Source organism: Phalaenopsis equestris, unplaced genomic scaffold (genome assembly GCF_001263595.1).
Source record: "Phalaenopsis equestris unplaced genomic scaffold, ASM126359v1 Scaffold000301, whole genome shotgun sequence".
In the NCBI taxonomy this organism is placed as follows: Eukaryota; Viridiplantae; Streptophyta; class Magnoliopsida; order Asparagales; family Orchidaceae; genus Phalaenopsis; species Phalaenopsis equestris.
This window is the reverse complement of record NW_018164743.1, coordinates 1,165,285-1,190,263: the sequence shown is the minus strand read 5'-3', so window position 1 is coordinate 1,190,263 and position 24,979 is coordinate 1,165,285. Positions and strand designations below refer to the sequence as shown.

General features: G+C 33.2%; 1 protein-coding gene across 2 annotated transcripts in view; it reads left to right on the top strand.

Annotated features, from left to right (window-relative positions):
* LOC110025494 (probable pectin methyltransferase QUA2) overlaps positions 1 to 23,821 on the top strand; it is a 32,316-nt gene extending 8,495 nt beyond the window's left edge. For both annotated transcript variants that reach the window (XM_020726004.1, XM_020726003.1), the window contains exons 4-9: positions 10,480 to 10,720; positions 11,227 to 11,449; positions 11,527 to 11,696; positions 11,779 to 12,082; positions 19,637 to 19,769; positions 23,300 to 23,821. In XM_020726004.1, coding sequence (XP_020581663.1) covers positions 10,480 to 10,720; positions 11,227 to 11,449; positions 11,527 to 11,696; positions 11,779 to 12,082; positions 19,637 to 19,769; positions 23,300 to 23,458 — 1,230 coding nt within the window. In that variant the 3' untranslated portion in view covers positions 23,459 to 23,821. The remainder of the gene's footprint in view (positions 1 to 10,479; positions 10,721 to 11,226; positions 11,450 to 11,526; positions 11,697 to 11,778; positions 12,083 to 19,636; positions 19,770 to 23,299) is intronic.
* Positions 23,822 to 24,979: the final 1,158 nt, after the last annotated feature.

The following is a 24,979-nucleotide window of genomic DNA, read 5'->3' as shown; positions in this document are numbered from 1 at the left end:
TATCAAAGTAACTCACCCACCTATGTTGAATATCTTTTTCTAAGAAAAGTACTTTTTGATTTCATCTTTAATACACTTTACTTGAGTTAAATCTTTATTTTTCTTTGCTCTTTGTTTGACTAATTTATACATATATATTTCACCCTTTTTAGCATTTAATTTATTATAAAGATCATTAAAAATAGAATTTTTAGCGTCACAAATTGTTCTTTTAGGCTCCCTGCGGGCCGTTTGATATTTTTCCTAGTTCGCTATTTTAGACTCCCTGCGGGCCGTTTGATATTTTTCTTAGTTCTCTAAGTTTTTACATTTAAACCAATTTTTATAACATAATTTCTTAGATTTTATCTTTTCTTACACATTATTATTTCACTACCAACTATTTTGATTTATAAAACCTTTTTCTTTTGATTCTCCAAGTACATCTTTTGCTACCTGTTTAATAGTGTTTGTTACTTTATCCGACATAACATTTGCTTTATCATGAATATCCAAAATTTTGAAATCTTAAATTTTACTCATAAAAATAATTTTATGTCTTTTAAGTTTCTCTATCTAATTCTACGATGATGAGTCCTAGTTTTTTTTATTTTACAACTCTTAATCTTAAAATCTAGAACTAATAAACGATGTTGGGTACTTAAATTTTCACTTGGAATGACCTTACAATCTTTACAATCGCGACGATCTCTTCTTCTCATAATAAAATAATTAATTTGTGTTTTATTAGATCCACTCTTATATGTAATAAGATACTCATCTCTTTTCTTAAATAAAGTATTAGTAATAACAAAATCATACGCTAAAGCAAAATCTAAAATAGCTCTACCTTCTTCATTAGTTACTCCAAAACCGTAGCCACCATGAGTATATCTGAAGTCTTCTACTACTCTACCGACATGTCCATTTAAATCTCCTCCAATAAAAATTCTTTCTTCAAGAGGTATCATTTGTATTAAATCTTAGCCACTATGAGTATATCTGAAGTCTTCTACCACTCTACCGACATGTTCATTTAAATCTCCTCTAATAAAAATTCTTTCTTCAAGAGGTATCATTTGTATTAAATCTTCCAAGTTATTCCAAAATTTACAGAATACCAAAGTTTAAAACCTAAATTATCAATCTCCTTAGCCTTTTCTCCCACCCACTTAGTTTCTTGAATACATAAGATATTAACTTTCCTATGAATCATAATATCAACTAATTTCATTAATTTACTATTGAGAGTACCTATATTCCAAGATCTCATCCTAATATTAGTTTTATTAGTTTCATGGACTAACTTCTTTACCCACATTTGCCCGTAATGTGGGAACCCTTGCTTATTTAACACTACACCCGGACGCTGGTGTAGCGGCCCTTGCACACTTTTCACTGTATTCAGGCTATACAGCGCGTCGCTTCCAGGGGACGCCCTAGCACTTACACAATGATCAAAAAGATTCATGTCATGATTTTTTCGACAATTTTTACGCTGACTGTTGACTACCTAACGCAACCCTCCACTTTTCACATACGGGCTTGAGACCGACAACGACAGTGTTAAATAAACAATGACTGATGGGTATAGCGGCGCTCATTGTGTACACACGAAGGTCTTTATTTTGAACTTTAAGTTGGGTTGGTTGGTATCCTCAAATGGGATATATTCATGCTGTAGTGTTTGGGAGAAGGGCTAAGTGGAAGATGGTTAGTTGTGGGGCAGTTTAGGTGTCATTTATTGTATCTAAAATTAATTTTCATTTGCGCTCTCCTCTCGAACATCAAATTTGGGATAGCAGGGTTGATTTTCAAAAAAATGTGACACAATAGAGTTGTAGTATTTTATTGTAGCAAGTAAGTAGCACTTGTAGCCCTTTTTATTAGAGGCATGCCCAACAAAAAGATACTTGATAGATTTAGGATCAAGTTTTATGTGATTTGGGGAATGAATGTGAACAAAAAATACATACCAAAAGATTTTAATTGGTACAATAAAAGTTAAAGCTCTGATTTGAGGATAAGTATTCATCAAGACATAAAGTGGTGTTTTGAAATCGCATACCTGATTAGGCTTTTTATTGATAAGATATGTTGCAATAAGGGCTGCTTCCCCTCAAAAATATTTTGAAATTTGATGGGAAATCAGAATTGAGTGAGATCCCTTAAGAAAATGACTGCTTTTTCTCTCAGCTATCTTTTTATGTTGTGGGATATCAATACATCACATGGATGATTTCTTTTTTTGAAATGTCGGATCCACGAATTGAGCTAAAATTTTTCTGCATTATTGGCTTTGAGGATTTAAATTTTGCATTGGAATTGAGCTTGAATGGAATGCTTGGAAGATTTGGGTTATTTCAGATTTCTCTTTTATTAGGAATGACCAAGTGATTCAAAACAAACTATGTAGCCCCACTTAGACTTCCTATTTTTTAATATTCCCAAATATCATTGTGGATAATAGAAACATGATATGAGAGTTTGTACTGAGTTATGGGATAAATTTTTAAGTGTCTTTGGCAAATTGACAAGTCTCACATTGATAAGTGATAGATTTTTAATTGATAAATAACTAAGGATACAATTTTGTAACATAATTGAAATTAGATGACAATGCCATAACATGAATTGTTTTTCAACAGATATAGACTCAACAAACTCAGAGACCAGAGAAAAGATGAGAGGTGGGATCATTTGTGTGCTTAGAAAGAGACTTTCATTGAACATGCATAAGTTTTGATTTATTTTAGTACCGCCAATCACTTTCCATGAATTTACCACCTAAAATTCACTTTGCAAGAAATTTAATTATACATTTCATGTCATGAGTAAGCTTACTAATTGAAATTAAGTTATAGTCCACCCATGAAACATATAAAATAGAAGAAAGAATAATGCCTTTAGAGAGCTTTACATCTCATTTTTCAGCAATAGTGAGTGGAATCCATTTGCGAGTCTGATAGATTCAGATGTAGAAGCCTCTTAATATTTGACTAGAGCATTGATGTCTCTAGTCATATGATCAGAAGCCCTTGAATCTATGAACAAGTTCTAAATCTTCCATTGCTGGTAAGATGTGAGAAGGTATATTATCTTTTTGTGTCACATGACTGGTATGCTGTCCTGAATTATCCCCAACTAATTTTTTTTGTATACTTCAAGCTATTCCTTGGTGAACTAGTCAACCGCACTCCAGATGTAGTTGCAGCATTAGCCTTGCTCTCTTGATTTTTCCTTCCTTGTTCAGGTTTTCAACCTGTCATTTCTCTTTTAGAATTTCCAACATTTTTCTTTGAGGTTCCTATTTTTCTTTCAATAGTCACATGTGGAATAATTCTTCTTGAACTTTGAGTCATGGAACTTCTTGCTACTATCTTCTCTTCGAACTTTAGCCAATGCTTTATGGGTAGATACAAGAGGCTTTATTCCCATGATCCTCCCTCTTCATTCAATTCTTTGGCGAGTCCCATTAGGAATTTGATAGTTCTCTTCTCAATGATGGATTTATACATCACAACATCTTATGAACATTTTGACACATATGTCTCGAACATATCCAATTGAAGCAAGTACTTCATTTGGGTGTTGAAATATTGGGTGATGCCTTGCTATCTTTGGCGAAGATCATGCTGTTTGGTTTCTATCTTAAACAACTCTGCAGTATCCTCAGTGTTGGAATAAGGATCTCTTGCAGCTTCTCAGGTTCTTTGGCTTTTTTGTAAAAAAAGAAATTTTCTCATAGTTCATTAGTCATTGAGTTGACTAAACAAGACATAACCATATGATCCTGAATCTTTCACGTGTGATGGTTATGATCAATGAGCTCAGGAACTACTCCCTCTCCCGTGAGATGTTTCTCTTTTCCTTTTCCACAAATGTACATACTCACGGATTGGAACCATTCAAAGAAGTTATGGTCATTGAGTGAAGATTCTGGCTACAGTGAAGATTCTGGTTGAAGGGAGGATTATGGCTGCACTGAAGATTCTGGTTGAAGTGAGGGCTTGAAGGCCACTGAAGGGATTCCAATGGCTGATGGAGGGAGCTAGGGTTTGTTTTCAAGCATTGATACCATGAAAAAAAAAAAACTCTTGTGAGGGAATTCTCATAATTCTTATTATTTATCTTCAAACCTAAGGTTATACATATAAGTAAACCAGTCGCTTCTAATTTACAATCTTACCAAATATATCTAGTCTAAACATGGAAATGAAATAATTCTAGAATAAACATAAATAGGACGTGAAGAAAGCTAATCAAGGAATTTCCTAAATTGTCTCCAATTTTTAGAGAGGCTGATCCTTCTATTTTTCCACACATTGAAGTCAAATTACTACTAAGGATCCTTGCGAAGCACTATGGAAAAGTATATATAAAGCAAGGTTTGTGATTAATCAATTTGAGAACAAGACCGATATGTGTACATTTGATACTGCAAAACTTATTTATCTACATTGATTATTAAAAAGGCGCACATGTTGATGATTATTCCAAGAGCACATTGAATATTCACTGAGTATAATAATTTTATGAGGTGTAGACTGTAGCTTGATTTTCTTGCATGATTTAAATTCAAGAGTTTTTTTGATATTGTTATACCAGGTTAAGCTGTGGATAATTTTGAATTAACCGAAGTTCAATTTTTTTATTTTATTCAAACCTTTGTAGCTAAATTCAAGCCATTCTGATCTCAGTTTTTAATGGCAATCCACAGCCTCGTTATACATAAAAAATGAGAAAATATTTGGATGATTTATATTCTATTGTGGCTGGTGGCAAGTGTCGAGGTTGCTAATGGTAAATATTTGGGTTATTACTAGTAATGAGGCTAGATGACAGAAGAGCTAGGGAATCTGCTAACTAATTAGTCAGTGAATCTTGTGTCAAGGTTCGACAATGGTTCTGGCTTGATGTATGTGGTAATGAATGGTATTAAGTGATTAATTTAATATATTTTTTCTAGTTTTATTCTCAAATCAAACCAGAAAGTTAAAACATTTTTTCAACAATTTTCTCCTCAAACAAATAAATAGCGCATAACACATTCTAATTAATTTCATTTTTATTTATAATTTCATTTTTCTTACCCTTTTCCGCATTTAACCCTTATCATAAAGAGCCCTAATGTTACTCTTGTTTTTTCTAGAAGTTTTAAGATGCTATGCTAATTGTAGAAAATAAACAATGAAGAAAACTCTCAAAAATTTTTATTTTTCTACTTTCTCTATAGAAGAGAAGAGGAATATATACGTCTCCAAAAGTTCTTATAAAATTTGAATTAATGAAAAAAAAAGAAGGAAACAATAAGAAGAGGATAGTGATCCCAATAGTGAAACAAAAAGATTGTAATCCAAGGGCCATAGAGAATTTGATTCAACAGTTCAAAGCCTTTGTCCTTGTGCCTTAATATTTTTTTATGAATCGAGAGTGAGTGGGTACCATTGTAGCGCTATTGGAGATTCAATTATCATTATTTTGATGCCTTTGCTATTTAAATATTTATTTGTATATTTTTTGGCTAAATTTAATTGCTAGAGGGAGCAGACGCATGAATAGTGTTGAATTTGCTGCATTTGTGGATAAAGGCCAACTTTATATTCTAGTGTTCTTTGAAATCTGGCATGAAAAAAAGGCTCGAGCATCCTAGAATAGCTAGGTGAAACTCACTTATATTTTATTTAGTTTTATTTCCTTATTCTAAGATGTGACTGAATTATGTACTAACAAATAAATTTATGTATTTATCAGGATTTCTCATGGAATAAGTTATAAAAATGGGCCATATCTGGTGAGAAACATGTCAAATTAATTGTGTATTTGAATTTGGATTCATTAGCAAACTCTAACCACTGTGCTCTTTTAATTCTTAAATGTAAGAAATGGTGTCTTTTTCAAAATTTTTGTAATTTCAAATGAATGAAGTATGAAAACCTATATCTTCTCTTGTTGATTTTCATATTAAGGTGTTTTTCAAAATTCAAATCTTTTCATCTAGAAAAGAAAAAAAAAACCTGGTTGATCTTTTGCAATAATATAGTTTATGCTTCACATAGTTTAGGGCATCAGATAATGCCACTAGAAAGCATTTGTGTAGAGTGTACAACACATCTTCAGGCAAGGAAAAATCGAGTTATCTTCCCATCTGATAAGCTTACTTTTGGATAGATTCAAGGAATGAAAAATTGGCTTTTTTAATAATCAGGTAGAGGTGGAATCTCTCTTCCTAATGGGCTTTTAAAACTTAATAATTCCATAGTTTAATTCCTTAGCTATCTTGTTGTTGTTGTTCTTTAGTTTAATTTCCTTTTTATAAATTGGTATTATTGTATTAGTTTATTATTCTTTTCATAAATTGGTAGTATTGTGATTGTTGAAAGCCATGGGCCTTGCAGCTACTCCTCCCCTTCCTTCAAATAACTATATCTTTGGTGTGAGCCCCACACACAAGATCTTTAGCCAATCGAAGGCTGAGCTCCTACTGCTCACATATTAAGATCCCTGGCCTTCGGATCAAAGCCTTTGGAGCCGTTGTATTTCGTTCCCATGGACCCCTAAGACTGCCTGCCTTACATGGGGATTAGTTCTTTCCTATTTCATTCATTAATTAATTTGCTTTGATTCTATTTCCCTTTTGAAAGACTTGCAGACATGTCTATATAAACCCCCACACATTGTACAAATAGGAAGCAAAAAAAACTCTTGTAAGTAATTTTATGTGATATTTTTTTTACTTTATCTAGTTTTTTTACAATAACTATATTTTTTCTTCGTTTTAACTATACACTCATATTTCCTTGAAAGATCCAAATTTCAAATAATCTTTCTAAACTACCTGCGCGATGAAATAAATTTTATTACAACAACAACAACAAAGCCTTAATCCCACTACGTGGGGTCGGCTACATGAATCCTTTTTCTCCATTGTGTCATATTTAGTGTCATATTTTCATTTAGTTCTAGTAAATTAAGATCATTTTTAATACAATAAGCCCAAGTCTTCCTAGGTTTACCTCTGCCTTTCTTAACACAAGCCGAATTTAAAACATCTACTCTCCTAATCGGATCATCTAATGGTCGACGTTTAAGATGACCAAACCATCTAAGATGACTTTCTCTAATTTTGTCTGTCACAGGAGCTACACCAACCCTATCACGAATATATTCATTCCGCATTTTGTCTCTAAGTGTAAAGCCACTCATCCACCTAATCATTCTCATCTCGGCAACACTTAACTTATTATTATGCTTCTCTTTTAAAGGCCAACATTCAACGCCATAGAGCATTGCAGGTCTCACCACCGTCTTATAAAATTTTCCTTTCAGTCTTAGCGGTACTTTTTTGTCACACAAAAGGCCCGAAGCATTCCTCCACTTCAACCAACCAACTTGAATTCTACTATTAACATCCCCATCTATATCACCATCGCTTTGGACAACGGACCCAAGATATCTAAATCGTTCACACCTTTTAATAATTTGATCAAACCAACTTATTAAACCAAATAACAATGAAAAAATAAATATTATTACCAACTTCCAATAGAAAATTACAACAAACAAACATAAATCTGAAATTGCAACAAACAACAACACAAATTCACCCTAGGATTAGATCCAGAGGTGGTAGTGGTCAGCAAAGTGAATTGGTAGGGACAGCAGGCTGCTGAAAGAGCAGAAAAACAGCAAGCTTGTTGTTTTCTAGATGATGGCAGCGAAGGAAAGGGGGTGGCAAAGGTAGGGATGGCTGGAACAGCAGGAACCCACAAAAAGAAGAGAGTTTGTGTAGTGGCAGCAAAGTTGGATGACTAGATAGTAGCAAGAAACAACAGTTGTTATTTGGACGGCAGCAGCAAGATAGGAGGGATTGAATAGTAGGAAATCAGCAAGGGGATGTGGTTTTGGGTGGTGGCAGCAATGGAGGGAAGCAAAGGAGGGAATCGGGAAGGATGGGGAAAGGTAGAGAAAGGATAAATCACTATTTCAAGAGCGAGATATAGCGGGAGCACTACTCAGACCCTTCAAAACAGCCTTAGAAGGTTAAACCAAAGAAGTCGGCAGCTGTCTCAAACAAACACACGCAAAAACTAACTTTAATACATTATGAAAGCAAATTTATAATAATAGAATAACTAGGGGTGGGCCGAAGGGACTGGACGTCACTCCACACTAAGGAAAAGTCTAGATGAACCACTCCAGACAAGCAGGCCCTCCGCCCGCTTTCAAACACGGAAAGCATTCCGCCTGCTTTCAAACGCCCCGCGTCAACACACTGCTGCCCTAATTTCCCCTTCATTTTTGCTCGTTCATGTTCCGCTGGCCCCTTCTTCTCTACTTACCGCATGAGTCCACGCTTCGTCTCCTCCTAATAAATTTAGCATTACAAAAAGGATAAAATGTAAAATCTGGCGATAGCTTAAGCCATAATAGTTAAATCATTGTCTGCATCAAAATTTTGATGTCCTTAATTTTCATAAAATTTACTATCATGCACCCTATAAAATCTAAATTGATTATTCCTACCATAATATCTTTAATATACTTTACTTGAGTTAAATCTTTACTTTTCTTTTCTTTTTGTTTGGCTAGTTTATACATATATTTTTCACCCTCCTTAGTATCTAATCTATTATAAAGATCATTAAAAGCAGAATTTTTAGCGTCACAGATTGTTCTTTTAGACTCCCTGCGGACCGTTTGATATTTTCTCCAGTTCTCTAAGCTTTTACATTTAAACCAATTTTTATAACATAACTTCTTATATTTTATCTTTTCTTGCACATTATTATTCCACCACCAACTATTTATATTTGTAATTATTTTTCCTTTTGATTCTCTAAGAACATCTTTTGCTATATGTTTAATAGCGTTTGTTACTTTATCCCACATCACATTTGCTTCAATTTGTGTGATAAATAAATTTTATTGTTATGATAAATATGTTTTATAACATATAATTTGTGATTGTGTGCACGCGTCATGTGAATACTTCTTTTTATCACAATTCTTAAAATTCTTTACGATGTTGTGCCACCCATCTTTGATATGGTGTTTATAGTATATATGAGAAAATCTTGAAATTGCCCCTTCACATGGCTTGAGCAGTTTTCATCTTGCTTGTTATTTATTTTTTCTGGGACATTTGGGCAAATTTAATAGCAAGTGTATTCTACCTGATATGCAAGGCTTTGAGGGCCTATTAATTGACAACTTGAGCTCCCAAGCAATCGGCTATGGTTGTCTGCATGAGTTTTAAGCTATCTGTTAGATTGATTGCTTGGTCTTTTGATTTACATGATCCGTACAAGACCCGCTGTTCATGTTCTCATAGTAGGACATACTTAGGATCAAATAGTTGCTTGTAATGATCATAGACTAATAAATAAATACACAATAAATTCTCTTTTTTGTCTCTTTAGAGGGTGCTAAGGGATTATGGCATTCCATGTCTTCATTATTGCATATCAAACTTCTGTTGTTATCTTAGCATTTCTATGAAGCTAATCACTGAATGTATATGTATTCCTATATATTTTATGGTCTATTTATTTTATTTTGTAGATTGTCGGTATCACTTAAATTTTCTCATTAAAATTAAGCTGATGAAATTCTCAGTTGAATTGTTCAATATTTTAGACGATATATAGAAATTCTACCCTTGATCAAAATTAGGCTAAAAAATTGGAACTCTAGCAAACTGACCAGCACAACCATTGAATTGAGCTTAAAGTTTGCTTGAAAATTTGATCAATTTTTTAGTTGGATCAAACATGGATTTAAGTTTATCAAGAAGCCCAGTTCAGCTTGGAGCAAATTTGAATTGCACCAAACCCTTACTGGATCTCAATCTATATGTTTGTTTATATGAATGTATATTCATATGTTTATGTAATTGTTCAGCTTTGAATTAATGCATATATGCATAATGTATATATGCATTTCATGTATATGAAACTATATATAGCAGTTTATTTAAGTAAGCAGAATTCAGAATTTCTCTTTTGGAATAATGGAAATGGATCAATTGTTTTTGCTTGAATTGAGCCCAAATCAAAGTTAATGAGCCGTACTCAGCTCGAATCAAAATCAAATCTAACAAACTTAAAGCCAAACTTTGGTTTGACTTGAAATTGGTTTAAAGGATATTGAGCTGACCTTAAGCTAGGATTAGTACCTCAAGTTTGAATCATTATCACCTTTATGGCTAGTCCTATTTTGGGGCAATAAACATTCATCTGTTTGTTGATTCCTACTCTCCAAGCTTGGGTTCACTTTTCAGCTTTTGTTTATTAACTGTCTTACCATTACTATGTTTTGGCCATGGTCTTTTAAGTATGAAAGTTTGTTTTCTTTTTTCCTTATTCAACTTTAATTGCCCTTGAAAACAAACTTCAACTGTGCTTTAGTTTTCTTATTTGCAGGAAGGGCATTCCAGCTTTGTTTTGATGGCATCATCTGCTCTATTGAAAATATTGACTTACTTTGTTAAAATTGCAGATTAGGACTGTCTTAGATATAGGCTGTGGCTTCGGTAGTTTTGGGGCACATCTTTTTTCGAAACACCTCCTCACCTTGTGCATCGCAAGCTATGAAACCTCTGGAAGTCAAGTTCAACTTACACTTGAAAGGGGCCTGCCTGCCATGATTGGTTCATTTATATCAAAACAATTGCCATATCCATGTCTTTCCTTTGACATGGTTCATTGCGCAAAATGTGGGATTGACTGGGAAAAGAACGGTGTGTACCATTTTATCTTACCATTTTTCTTGCTGTATTTTTTAGGAAGAATTGACATACATACCACTTAATTCTTATTTATTTACATATCAAACCTCTAAACTTCATTTGTTACATATAAACCACCTTACCTATGCATGAAAATCTGTATTTCACTTTTTAAAAGTTAAAACGTGGTATTTTTGATTTGTTGTGAATAATTTGGTGGTATAATTGTTAAAAGTTTAGTTTAGGTGTTAGATATGTAAATACATAGGAATTGGGTGGTATATATGCGAATGCCCTTGTTGTTATTATCCATTAATTTGAACCTATTTTGTACTATGCATCGAAAATCTGTCTCCTCTCAATTAGTTGCTTATTATTGAATTTCATGGTGTATATTGCAAGCCAAGTGGGACATGAAAAATTCCTTTCCTCACTTCTATTTTCTTCTTTTCTTATCATAATGGTTTTCCTTTATGCTCAATTTATTGAGTTTGAATCACTACAAAATCTTCATGCAGATGGTATCTTCCTTGTGGAAGTTGACAGACTCTTGAGGCCCGGAGGATACTTCGTCTGGACGTCACTTACGAACGCGCACAGATCTCTTCGCGACAAGGAAAACATGAAAAAATGGACTCATATACGTGATTTTGCTGAGAATCTCTGTTGGGAAATGCTTTCACAACAAGATGAAACAATCATTTGGAAAAAGACCACCAAAAAGAAATGTTACAGTTCTCGGTATGTATCTCAATACTGTAATTTTTGGTATTATGGTTTTTTTTTACTAATTTTGAAACAATCATAATATCTTATAGGAAAGCTGGTCCTCCGTTCTGCGGAAGGAGTCATGATATTGAATCTCCCTATTATCAACCACTAAATCCTTGCATTGGAGGATTAAGAAGCCAGAGGTGGATCCCGATTGAAAACCAAACACCTTGGCCTGCTCAATCTAAACTGAACTCAGCACAACTTGACATACATGGTATACTTTATGACCCTCTAGATGAATTAATATTCCCACAATTTTTATGGAAGTTTATTTATTTAGTTAGTTTTGTTATCAGGTGTACATTTAGAGGATTTTACAGAGGATTCCTTAAACTGGCATGCAGCAGTTCGTAATTATTGGTCTCTTCTTTCACCACTTATATTTTCAGATCATCCTAAGAGGCCTGGGGACGAGGATCCCTCTCCTCCTTTTAATATGGTTAGGAATGTGCTGGATATGAATGCTGGATTTGGAGGTTTCAATGCTGCTCTACTTGAAACTGGAAAATCTGTGTGGGTAATGAATGTGGTACCAGCTATGAGTTCGAACTACCTCCCTCTTATCTTTGATCGAGGATTTATCGGTATCCAGCATGATTGGTATGGACTGTTGTCAACAAGGACATCTGTTTGAGCCTTTTCTTTTTTTTTTCATTTTTTTGTTGGTATACCTAATAACCCGTGATTTTTGGAAGTTATTTCATGCAAATTTGTTTTTGGTCTTGAATGCATTAAGTTTTTCAAATAGAAATAATTGTAAACCTTTTATCTGCCAATAGCTTTATCAATATATTTATGTCATCCACAGTATTTGATCAGATATTTAGTAATAAGGCTTTAATTTTTGCGTAAAAATGTTTGAGTACAATAACTCCTAACAAATCCTATCTACTTCCCCTTCATTCTTCTTTGTTATTTTTCCTGAAGTATTTCTGCCTAAACATCACAGGTTTTGTTTTGTCATGTTGTTGAACCTGATTAATCTACAATTGTTTAGGTCTAAATATAACCTCACAGAGTGACATGTGAGTCTGGCTTGGTTTAAATTTGTTGTCAGTTTGTGTGTGTGTGTGCTAAATAGAAATTTTGAGCCATTTTATGTTCTCAGTTTTTTTCCTTCTTTCACAAGTTTTTTTGAATGACTAGATTTAAAATAACTACCAATCATGATATTGTACAAAGTTATATTTTACATTGAATCTCTATCGTTCAAATTTTGTGGTGAATAATAAAAGTTTGGCAAGGATAAATGGGTTTTTTATTCTAAATTGATAATATTCTGGTAAGTTATATCAAATAACCTAATGCAAAATTATAATTATACATCCTAATCCTATTTAAACTTTAGTAATTGAATCAAGATTATATAAATGATTGGACATTTGTCGATTTCAATATAGAGAGGTTAGGATTTTTATCTACAATTGATTAGAAAGCAATACGAGCAATCAAGAAAGGAATCTGTTAGCTTTCTTGATTATCCTATGGAGAAAATTTTTCAAGGAAGAATATTTTTTTGTTTTGATGAAAATTTGGTAAGAGAGGAACAATACTTTCTCTTTGACTTTCCCTTGAAAATTATTATTTCAAGTTTGTTGAGATCTCTGCATCTCTTTAGATAATAGAATTTTCTTTTTCATCTTGCCCCATGAATTTATGTCTTGTGACCAAGCCACATAAATCCTGGTGTTCTTATCTCTAAATTTGTGAGATTTGTGAGTGTATTATTTGATAGTTTTTTTTTTTGGCACTTCTTAAGAAATATCCATACATTTGCACCGCAACAGACTAGTATTGGCCTTTTATAATTTTTGAGATGGAGTCATCAAAATCTGCTGTAGGTGCTATTAACTGAGTTTGAGAAATTTAATGGGAACTATGAACTCAACCATTTGAAAATGAATGTGAGACTGTTTTTTCTCCAAAAAGCTTTGAATTAGATGGATTCCCAAATTGACATAACCGAGAAAAACCTTAGTTCGTTCATCTTTATTTTGAGAGAGAAAATACTTTGGAATGTTGCATGTCGAAGTACCTTGCAGGAGATGTGGAAAATGTTAAATTTCTTCTCATGGAGAAGTCACATACAAACTATCTCTATTTGAAGCAACAATTGCTCACATTTCATATGAAGGATGTCATTGTATGTGCATTTGGATGGCACGTATAACAAGTTATACTTGGTTTGAAATTTGGATGTCAAAATTGAAGAGAAAGGATAAATTTGATTTTTTAAAACTCAATCCACCTTTGTGCACACTGTTCCCATTTTGCTATAAGGGTTGCTTGTGAGGATAAGTAGAAGTTTAAAGCAAAATCAAACATAGGAGCAAAAAGATGAGTTTGATCTAGTTTAGATAGCTATATGCTATTTTATCACTTCTACTTAAGATTTTATCATTAAGTCGGATGTCTATATCGTATGACTATTTACAGGGATTGGTTTGTATCATATAGATTCGTTAATGATTAATACATTCTTGTGGGTAATGACATGACTTCTAAGATTTTTGGGATATAAATAATTCAAATCAAGACGTGGAGCTATGAGGAATTTGAGAGAGGTAAGACATGCCATATTTGAAGAAAAATCTTATTTTTTTAGCTTTTGGACTATAATGGTACAGATTCACTATTGAATTGTGGAGTTTTACTTGTTTCTATGATGCTACAGTTTTGATGAGATCAAAAAAGATTGGTGAACTCTTGCTTAGAGAAACTAATATGTGATTGATTAATTTCTTTATCAAATGATTTGACTAAGCTATGGTGCACGTGGCTTGAGTATATTACAGTGGGGTCTGTTAGAGTTTAGTTAGGCCTATAAAGTTTGCTATATTGCAGAAGTTTTGGAGTCGTATGAGCATTGTGTTTTGGGTAAAAACCATGAATTGAAGTTTTCAATTTGAGTCATAGGACCAAGGGTGCCTTGGACTATACTCATTTTGACTTGTGAGATCATTCTAATGCTAGATCAAAAGGTGGATATAGATACCGGCTTACCTTAAGTGATAGCTTAAAATCTCTCTCTTTTGAGTTTGAGATCCTTTGTTAAAGGGAACATTATTAAATATAAAACTTTAATGAGTACTCAACAAAAATGGAGCGACAGAAAGAATAACTTGGGTACTCTTAGAGATAGTTATGTATGTTATCCGATGCTGATTTGAGAAATTTTTTTTGATAAAATTGTTTATATTGCATTTTTCTTGGTGATCATTTCCGGGTATTGTTGTTGAGTTGATAACTTTTGAAGAGATGAGATCAGTTCATTTTGCAGATTACTCAATTTTAAAGGTTTCTTGTTATCTACATATCTTGCTCATGTTAGAGGGGCTAAGCTAGACCTTAGAATGCATATTTCTTCAACAACAACAACAACAAAGCCTTAATCCCACTACGTGGGGTCGGCTACATGAATCCTTTTTCTCCATTGCGTCCTATTTAGTGTCATATTTTCATTTAGTTCTAGTAAATTAAGATCATTTTTTATACAATAAACCCAAGAATGAGAAGATGTATGATTTTATATATTGATGCCATGACACTTGAACTCTTATTAGTAGAGATGTTAAGTTCAATATACCAAACGTTTCAACAAAAGCCAGGGCAAATTAAGGATTTTAAAGGAGATCAAATAGTTAAAATGATATGTCAAATTTAAGGTGGATCATTAACAGTTAACTGATAGATTGCCACAGCTAACTGTTATGTCTAGGCCTTTGGAGGAGGTGACACTTCCATAATCCTAAGAATTTATTAGTTCTGATAGAACTAAAAGCAATTTAGAGCACCTTAGAGATTTGATTACAAATTCCTCTTATTTTTAGATGATACCTTATGCTTTGAGTGTTGTGGAATGTATTAGTGATCAAGAGCCCTCCACTTTTATTCGTGGATGAGAATCAAACTTGTAAACCATTGCTATGATAAAGGGAGTTTGAGCTTTATAAAGGAATGAGATTTCAGATCTATTTAAACCCTTCGGAGTTAAAAAGATTGTTGACTAACAAATGGATTTTCCAGTGCTAGGGAACCTAAAATCAACAGAATTTTCGATATAAAGCATGCCTATTTATAAAGGGCTACAATTAGACGGTATGAACATCAATGAGGTTTTATCAAGCATTGTTAAGAACAGTTCTATTCATACAATAATAATAGTGGTTGCAGAAGCACTTAAAATTAAATTTGTTGGATGCAAAGATAGATGTTTCTAATGATAAATTTTCTCTATGGTGATTTAGATGTGGAGATTTACATGTAACAACCACTAGGGTCTAGCTATAGTGGTGGAAGGTCATTTGTATCTACAAAAGTAGTGTTTGTTTGGCCTAAATCAGTCTTCTATGCAGTTGCACATGAATTTAGGTAAATTCATTAACCATGGTTTTAATAAAAGCTGATTTGATAGCTTTGTGTACTATAGCTTATAGATGAATCTTATGTGTATATGCTCTTAAATATTAATGATATATTGATTATAATTCGAGATATTATAGATTCATAATTTGAAAGTTAGTTTGAGTGTAATATTTGGGATAAAGATCTTGATGCTACTAAGAACATTGTGGGGTTGGAGATAATTAGGAGTCAAAAGACAATTACTTTATTTCTAACATAAGATAAATATTTTTAGGGGCATTTACATACATGTTACACAATTCTTATGTACTTACATATCTAACACCTAAACTTTAATATATACATGGGAACCATTGAGATCTTTAACATCACATCAAAAACACCACTTAACTTTTTTTAAAAATGAAATACATGTTTTCATGTATAGGTTTATGAAACCAGTTTTAAAAACGTTAATATGGATGTTTAGGTGTTTTATATGTAAATACGTAAGAATTATGTAGTATTTATAAGTACTGGAAATATTTGAGTCGTGAGCTAAAAGCCTATCACTTATATATACTTTTTAGTCATTATATTTTGTCATCTATGTACATTTGGGTTTTTCGCATACAGTGAATGAAAGAGGATGTATCAGGATAGACTTGATCGAGCTCATTAGAAAGCAGTGAAATAAATTTTAACGTATCTCAGAGCCACAATAGATTATGGTTTGATATTTGATGTATGTTATTGAGAGAGAAATTTTACTTCTTCTTACTTTATCTTGTGAAAGATTACTTCAAGGTAGGTATGATATTCTCAACTCCTTATTAGTTCTAGGTGAAGAGAATTTAATATATTCGTAAATTTTCTTAATTTGTACTCCACCATACTCTTTTGCTATCAATCCCTTACATGAAGATCAATCTTGATCGAATATGTAAAGTTATGGTGCTCGTCTCTAAATTGATTTATTTTTTTCATATCATAACAGTGTGTATGCTAGCTTTGTTTTGTTTTGTTTTGTTTTTTAAGTCATTTTAATTGCGCTCTTTTTTATGCTCATAAAGGGAGATTTTGGCATTTCCATTGCGAAATAATCTCTCACTTAAGTCTTTGTCGCTTTTATCTTTGAATTTGTATAAACCTTTGTATTTATTCATTGCTTGTTCATTCTATCGGTTTTTTCATGCATGGATCATATTTCGAACTGCATTGTAAGGTGGACATGTTCTTTAGCTGTATCTTTTTTTAATAAAGAGCACTAAAAGGCTCTAATTTGTTAATAAAATAAAAAATTACAAACACATAGGAAAAGGAACCCAACCTAAACCCTATACAACTCACAAAAAAAAAATAAAAAAAGGTTTCAATTCCAAAAAAAAAAAACAAATAAAAAATACAACTCACACCACACCCAAACCTATCCAAAAAACACAATCAAGAAGAAGTACGAATATACGGGGAATCCATCATATCACCCCTAATAAAACAATTAAGAATTCCAGGGAACTTATCAGTAAAAATAGCTTTTTGAGTCTTCATCCCTTGCTTTGCAGCCCAATCCACACCCAATCCATACACTTATTCCCTTCTCGATGAATGAAAAGCCAACGAACTTGAATACCAATTGTCAGAGCAAAAATTCTTTTCAAATGAATCATAAGATTCCAAGGATAATTCCTATTCCTGCAACAAAAAGACCATAAATCAAAAGAATCAATTTCAATTTCCAAAGAATTCCAACCACATTTTAGAGCCAATTAGCCTATTCCAAACCCAATACCCCCAGCCTCTGCTTCAGCTTCAATAACACTTGAAGCTAAAACAGGAGTAGAAAACCACATACTAGCCTTACCAGAAGAATCTCAACAAATACCACCAGTACCTGCTGTAGAAGGAGTCCAACTACCATCCGTATTGATCTTTATATACCCACCAACAAAAACTGTCCAATGAACAAAGATAATAGCAGCTTTAGAATTTCTAGGTAAATCAATACTAAATTTAAGTAACATGTGCTTTACATTTGAATTACATGAAGGCTTAAACTTCCCATATTTCAGCATCTTACAGATAAAACCTTTAATATATTAAAAACAGTTAGAGCTAGAGAAAATCTTGCCTTCATGTTTACAAGTATTTCGAGCACACCAAATAAACCAAGAAAAGATAACATGAACAGACCTGTAAAGCTTCGATCTATCCTGCTGCCAAACCGCAATCATAGCAGCAATGGAAGTGCTAGGAGTATGATTTCCATCATACTCAAAAAGAGTAAAAACTCTCCCATAAATCTGTAATACAGGAACAATTACAGAAAATATGTTCTAAAGTCTCAACATGCTTCTTACAGAAATAACAGATAGAAAGAATTCTTAAACCTCTAAGCTTTAAAATATCATCAGTAGAAAAAAATTTATGTAAAAGATGCCACATAAAAAGGGATTGAGTAGGTTTTATTAAGTCATTCCAAGTCCACTGTAAATCCTTGCCTTGTGAGGTATAAAGAGACTTAGAGAAAATCTTAGAAGCAGATCAACTCAAATTACCTTTAATCTTGATCTTATCAAGACCCTGACTAATAGAAATTTTAGCATACTAGCCAAATCCTCCTTATTAACCAGGTTAGCAAGCATATTAGTATTCCAACTGTTGTCATTCCACATTTTCTGCACCTGCAAGTTAATATCAAAAGGGCCCCCGTAGCTTTCAACTAAAGTCCCCAAACCATTCCAGTTATTGTACCAAAAACTACACCTACCTTTACCAAGATCTCAACAAATATAAGATTCAGTACAATTAGCCACCTGAAGCATATTTTTCCAGACAAAAGAATCCTGTGCTTTACTAGTCAAAGACAAAGGATGCACATCCTTACAATATTTCAGATGCATCATTTTAGCCCAGAAAGACTTATCATTACGAAATTCAGCCATAATTTCATATAACTGAGATGCATAGTGCCCATAAGAGAACAGAAAACAAGTCCACCCTTACTAATAGGTTTGCACATTTGTTTCCATCTCATCCAATGAATTTTAATATGTTTACCAACCCACAAAAATTTATTAAAAATAACCTCCAGTTTCATACAAACAGAATGAGGCATCTTTATAAAACATAAAGTAAATAAAAGAATAGAAGTAAGGACACTTTTAAGTAACATCACCTTACCCCCATAGGACAACAGAAGATTATACCAAGAAAGAATCCTCTTCCTAATCTTATCAATAATATTCTCAAACAAATGCATTTTAGGACGACCTTTATCAAGATTGAAACCTAGATATACCACAGGAAAATCTCCCTTAGCATATCCAGTGAAATCCTGAATCGAATTTTTTTTAGCAACACTAATCTTTTTAGAACAGTAAAAGTTATTCATTTCTTGGAAAGAGGATATATTTATACTTTGCAACAATACTTTTACTTAGTGTCATTTACATACATACCACCAAACTCCTAGGTATTTACATATATAAAACCTAAATTTTACATTTTATATTCAAAACACCCAAATCTTTCCTATCACATAAAAAATATCACTATTTTTAATTTTTAAAAAGTGAAATTCACCTTTTTCTTGAAAGTGAAAGACACCTTTTCATGCATATGTAACATGCATTTAACAAATGAAGTTGGATTTTAGATATGTAAATATATAGGAACTGAATGGTATGCATTTAAATCTTCCTTTTATTTTAAAATTCTTTCGGGAAAGTTTCATGATCACTAAAACTTATTGTTAAAGCTCTAAAATTCAATATTAAAATAATGAAAGCTAATCTCATCTTCTTTAATTAGGTGCGAAGCATTTCCAACATATCCAAGAACTTATGATATGGTTCATGCTGAAGGTTTGCTATCAAATCATCAACAGACCAGATGTTCAATCCTAGACATATTCTCAGAGATTGATCGGATTTTACGACCAGAGGTAAACTGATTCTATCTTTGAAAGTTTCATTCTTATATTGCTATTTATAGTGCATATTATGGATTAAATTATGGCCTTATTGCCATTTTACATGGTTCAGAAAATAAGGTCATAGTAACAACTCTCTGATGTGCTGTTTCATTTAGGGGTATTTACATACATATCACCGAACTCCTATGTTTTTATATATCTAACACCAAAATTTTACTTTTTATATCACCGAAATATTTCAAATTTCATCATCCATAATTGTTTGAGGAACAAGCAATATAGAATTATCTGATGGAGGAGTGAAAGTAGATTCACAAGGAGGCAGAAAATAGAGAAATTCAAGGAATTGTTTCTAGACTTGTGCAATATGACCAAAAATTACCAACACTTTGTGGAAGTTTTAATTTATTGGCTTTAATTTCAATGCATTGTAAAGTTTTTAAATATTTTTTTCTTTCTCACTTCTATTTTCTTAGGAGAATTTACATACACGACACCCAATTCTTATGCATTTAACTATCTCACGCTCAAACTCTCATTTTTACAAACTAAGCACCCAACTTATCTTTTTCACCACTCTCCAACAATGAAATCCACATTTTCATCCATAGGTAGGGTGCTGATTTTGTAAAAATTTCAGTTTGGGTGTGAGATACGTAAATGCATAAGAATTGGGTGCTGTGTATATAAATTTCCATTTTTTTTAAATGGTTGTTCATGTAAGCAACATCTAAGTTTATCACACTACAACTTTATTATCAGGTTTAAACTTTACGTGTACTGAGAAATTAGGGCGAAGAAAAATAAGAATCGACACAAATATAGAAGAACACATAGATTTAACGAGGTTCGCCTACATCATCAGGAGCAGAGCGGCGACTTCCTTTTCACTATTCAAAAAAGAGTACAAAATACAAGATTCGGAATCTCAGGCTCACATAGGGTTACAAACAGGACATATATATAATCCTATAGTACAATACGTAATTACTTAAATTACTTATGTATCAAATTGCGGGGTGTTGCCCCTGCACCTTCAACCCACATAATGAAACTCCTCTGATTGAACAAATCCTTTTGCTCCACTCCGCTCGTGGGCTCCGTTCCGCTCCAACATCTGTCTCATTTATGGTATATGAGTCATACCTAACAAATCTCCACCTTGGCGAATATTCATCCCCTTAGGAGAAATACATATGCCCAACAAATTTCCATCTTGGAGAATATCCAGCCCCTCGGGAGAAAATATATATGCCCAACAAATATACCCAACAAATTTACACCTTGGCGAATATCCAACCCCTTGGCAGAAATACATATACCCAACAAATCTCCACCTTGGCGAGTATCTAGCCCCTTAGGAGAAATTCATATACTGAATAAATCTCCACCTTGGTGAATATTCAGTCCTTTAGGAGAAAATACATCATGGAGTTTTTTATGCACCAGTGCGGGTTGGACCACAAATCTTTTTAAAGAATCCCTTAATTAAGATTCTCTTAATTAAGTTTTCTAGAAAAAGAACTTTCCCTAATTAAATTTTTCTTTATTAAACTTTCCCAGAAATCATTTTCCTTAAACTTCCACGAAGAGCTCCGTCTCTGCTTTCCAGAAAGCTCATTTTTCCTTCCAGAAAAGCTCCGCTTTCCTTCTTAGAAAAACTCAGTTTTCGCTTTCCTTTCAGAAAAACTCCGCCTCCGTTTCCAGAAAGAATTTTTTTTTTCCCGAGTGCAGCAGTAGATTCTCTTTCCTTACCTTTCCCGCATCCTAAATATCCGCGTGCAATAAGATTTTCCTGGTTAATAGGAGGAAATTTCCTTTATTGCCTCTGAGAAAGCTGAAAATATCCATTCCAAATTTTTTTTCCGCAGCAAAAGAATAAAATCATAACTTATTTCCTTCCAATTTTCTTTTCTGCCTCCCTCAAAGGAATAAAATCGGATTGATTTCTCTTCCAATTTTCTTCTCCGCAATAAAATTAGAAATTGATTTCCTTCAAATTTTCTTCCGCCTCCAACTAAGGAATGAAATCGGAGCTTCCAATTTTCGCCTCCGCTCCAGGCTGACACCGAACCTTCCTTTTCTGCTTGTAGTGACTTCGCCTGACGCCAAAACCTCTCGCCGAACCGAAGCCCGTCCGACCCGCCGAAGCCGAAGCCGCGATTCCTCTGTCGTGATCGTGAACACTGTGATTCTTGCCGCGATTCCTCTGTCGATCTCACCGACGCCTTCTAGCGGCGCTGTCGATCTCGCCGACGCCTTCCTGCGCAGACTCCTTCGAAGCTTTGCCTAACTCCTACTGTCCGCGCGTGCCTGGTTTCGCACTTGAAGCCTTCGCGGAAAAGCCCTAGTCTTCCTGTCGATCCGTCTGAAGCCCTCTTTGTCTTCAAATTTCCTCTGCGTTGAAATCCGAACTGCCATGAACCTTGCCGAAATCCTTTCTTAGCTGCCAATCTCTTCTGTGCACCGCGAAATTTTTCTTCCCTGCCCTAGAGCCTTGCTCTGATACCACTTGTTGAGAAATTAGGGCGAAGAAAAAAAAATTGACACAAATCCAAAAGAACACACAGAGATTTAACGAGGATTGACAAAGATGCCTACATCATCGGGAGCAGAGCGGCGACTTTCTTTTCAATATTCAGAAAAGAGTACATAATACAAGATTCGGAATTTCAAACTCACCTAGGGTTACAAACATGACATATATATAAACCTATAGTACAATATGTAATTACTTAAATTACTCATGTACCAAACTGCGAGGTGTTGCCCCCGCACCCCCAACCCACATAATGAAACTCTCCCGATTAGACAAATTCTTCCGCTCCACTCCGCTCGTCGGCTCCGCTCCGCTCCAGCATCTGTTTCATTTATGGTATATGAGTCATACCTAATAACATGCATTCTTTTCAAATCAACAAAATGGTTGTAATTGCAATAGCAGTAGCCAATATTTTTGCAATTATTTTCATGAGAACTTTATAAACCATATAAATTATGCAAATGGAATGAGATAATGAAATGCTAAAGAGTTAACATGTGTCCTAAATGATGCTAGCAATGATCCATATCCTTGTCCTAGAAACTTAAAGGTTATTAACATGGGGCATTTACATACGAACCACACAAATCCTATGTATTGACGTATCTAACACTTTCATATTTACATTCATAACACTCCAATCTTCAATATCACATCAAAAATATCATTTTTGTTAACCTTTTTGAAGTGAGATATATTTTTTCATACATAGGATGGCTATGACACCAAAATATTATAAATGCAAATATCAAACTTTCAGTAATATTCATGTAAATAGATGAGAATTGTGGCTTTGTATGTAAATTTTCCTAATAAAATTGCAAGTAGACCAAGCAAGCATGCAATTATGACATGCTCAGGAATTAAAAAACTAGGCATAAATAACAATTATATCCTGTTGTACTCTTTTCTTTTCATTGTTGTCCTTAAATTATCTACTTTTTTACAAATTATCACCGATTTAAACCTTTTTCTTTTTTTGTTTTTGTTTTTGCAGGGTTGGGTTATAATTCATGATAAAACACCACTCGTTGAAGCACTCAGACCATTAACCACACAGTTGAAATGGGAAGCTCGTGTAATAGAGTTGGAAGCTAACAAAGATGAGAGACTTCTTCTTTGCCAGAAGCCCTTTCTCAGAAAACCAATACAGTAAATTCAATATTACACAAAAATATATATAAAAAAAATGCAATAAATGATAAAATATGAAATAAGAGAAGCATTGTCCTTCGGGCAGAAATGGCCTCTTTCTCCTTGGGAGCCACAAGGCACCCTGGGAACATGTAATTTGTAAATGTAGCGGCCAAAAGAGTATATAGAATAGGCCTTCAATTATTTCTTCCCACACCCATCCTCGTTCAACAGTACAATGGACCAAATGAAATATTGAATTAATTCTCAGTAATATAGAATGAATAAGGCATGGTTCTTTTTTGAGTAATTTTTTTGCTTAGCATTTGGTGAAAGTTGTAAAATTTGTTTGTTGTACTCTTCTTCTATTGTTAAGTTGAACGGCTGTGATCTGTTTAGTTCTTGATATTACTTAATTTCAAGGAAATGTTGTTCTTTTGTGTTGAATTTTATGTTGGAGAAGCTCAAATTTTGGAGTTTATTTTCATTGTTTATTGTTAATTATGTTTTTTAATTCATCAAAATTGAACTATATATGTTCTATAACAAAAAAAATGTTTTTCAGGTCTCCTACAAAGAACCTGAACCTTTTAATGAAGAGTCAATTACTTTACTTTATTAGTATTTTAATGAAGAGATTTTATTTATCAGATTTGGTTGAGTTGATTATTTTGAACTTAACTTTTTTCTTAGTTCTGTGGTAAGGTGAGCACTTGAACCTAACGCTTTGGCATAAAATTTTGTGTCAATTTGGTGTATTTATTGATTGCTTAAAAAATAATTTTTTGTAAAGATGTTTTTATATATTCTATATATTCATCTTAATGTTATCATTTATTCTCTACGATAAAAGTAGCAACCAATGAAGTATTTAAGGCCAACATTCTCATCCATGCAATGTATTTGGCTTAATAAATTCTTTTTTTGAATTCAAGTCCCATTATATCTTATGATATAATACTTTCAAGCCTTTTTTAATTGTGTAAGTTATAGCCTTGCTAATCTAGAAATAGTTTTCTATATTCAAAGAAGCCTCTTCCAAAGGGAGGCAGAAAATGATATAATTTTTTTTTTTGTGTAAAAGATACCATCAAAAGAAATATTTTTAAGAAAGAACAATTGAGTAGGGTAGGGGCTTAAAAGTATGACCTAAAAGCTAAAAATGTATGTATAAATTTTGGGTCAACAATTTTTGCCTGGGGCAATTACGACTGCACGAAACTTCATACTTATAAATTAACAATTCACTTTCATCCATTTTTCAAATTCTCACTCAAATATCAAAATTCATGGTAAAATCTTAACTCATGTTTTTAATTTTTATCATATTCTTAATAGTTTGATCGTGCTATGTTACTTCAGTTTGGCAGTTTAAAAAAAAAAACATCTCGGTGATTAATTTATAAATATTAATATTTTAGATGATAGTTATGTAATATGAAATAAATTGAGCTTGTTAAAAATATAGTCTAACATTGTCATTGCCAGTTCCAAGCCCGGATATGAAAAGTGGAGGGTTGCGTTAGGTAGTCGACAACCAGCG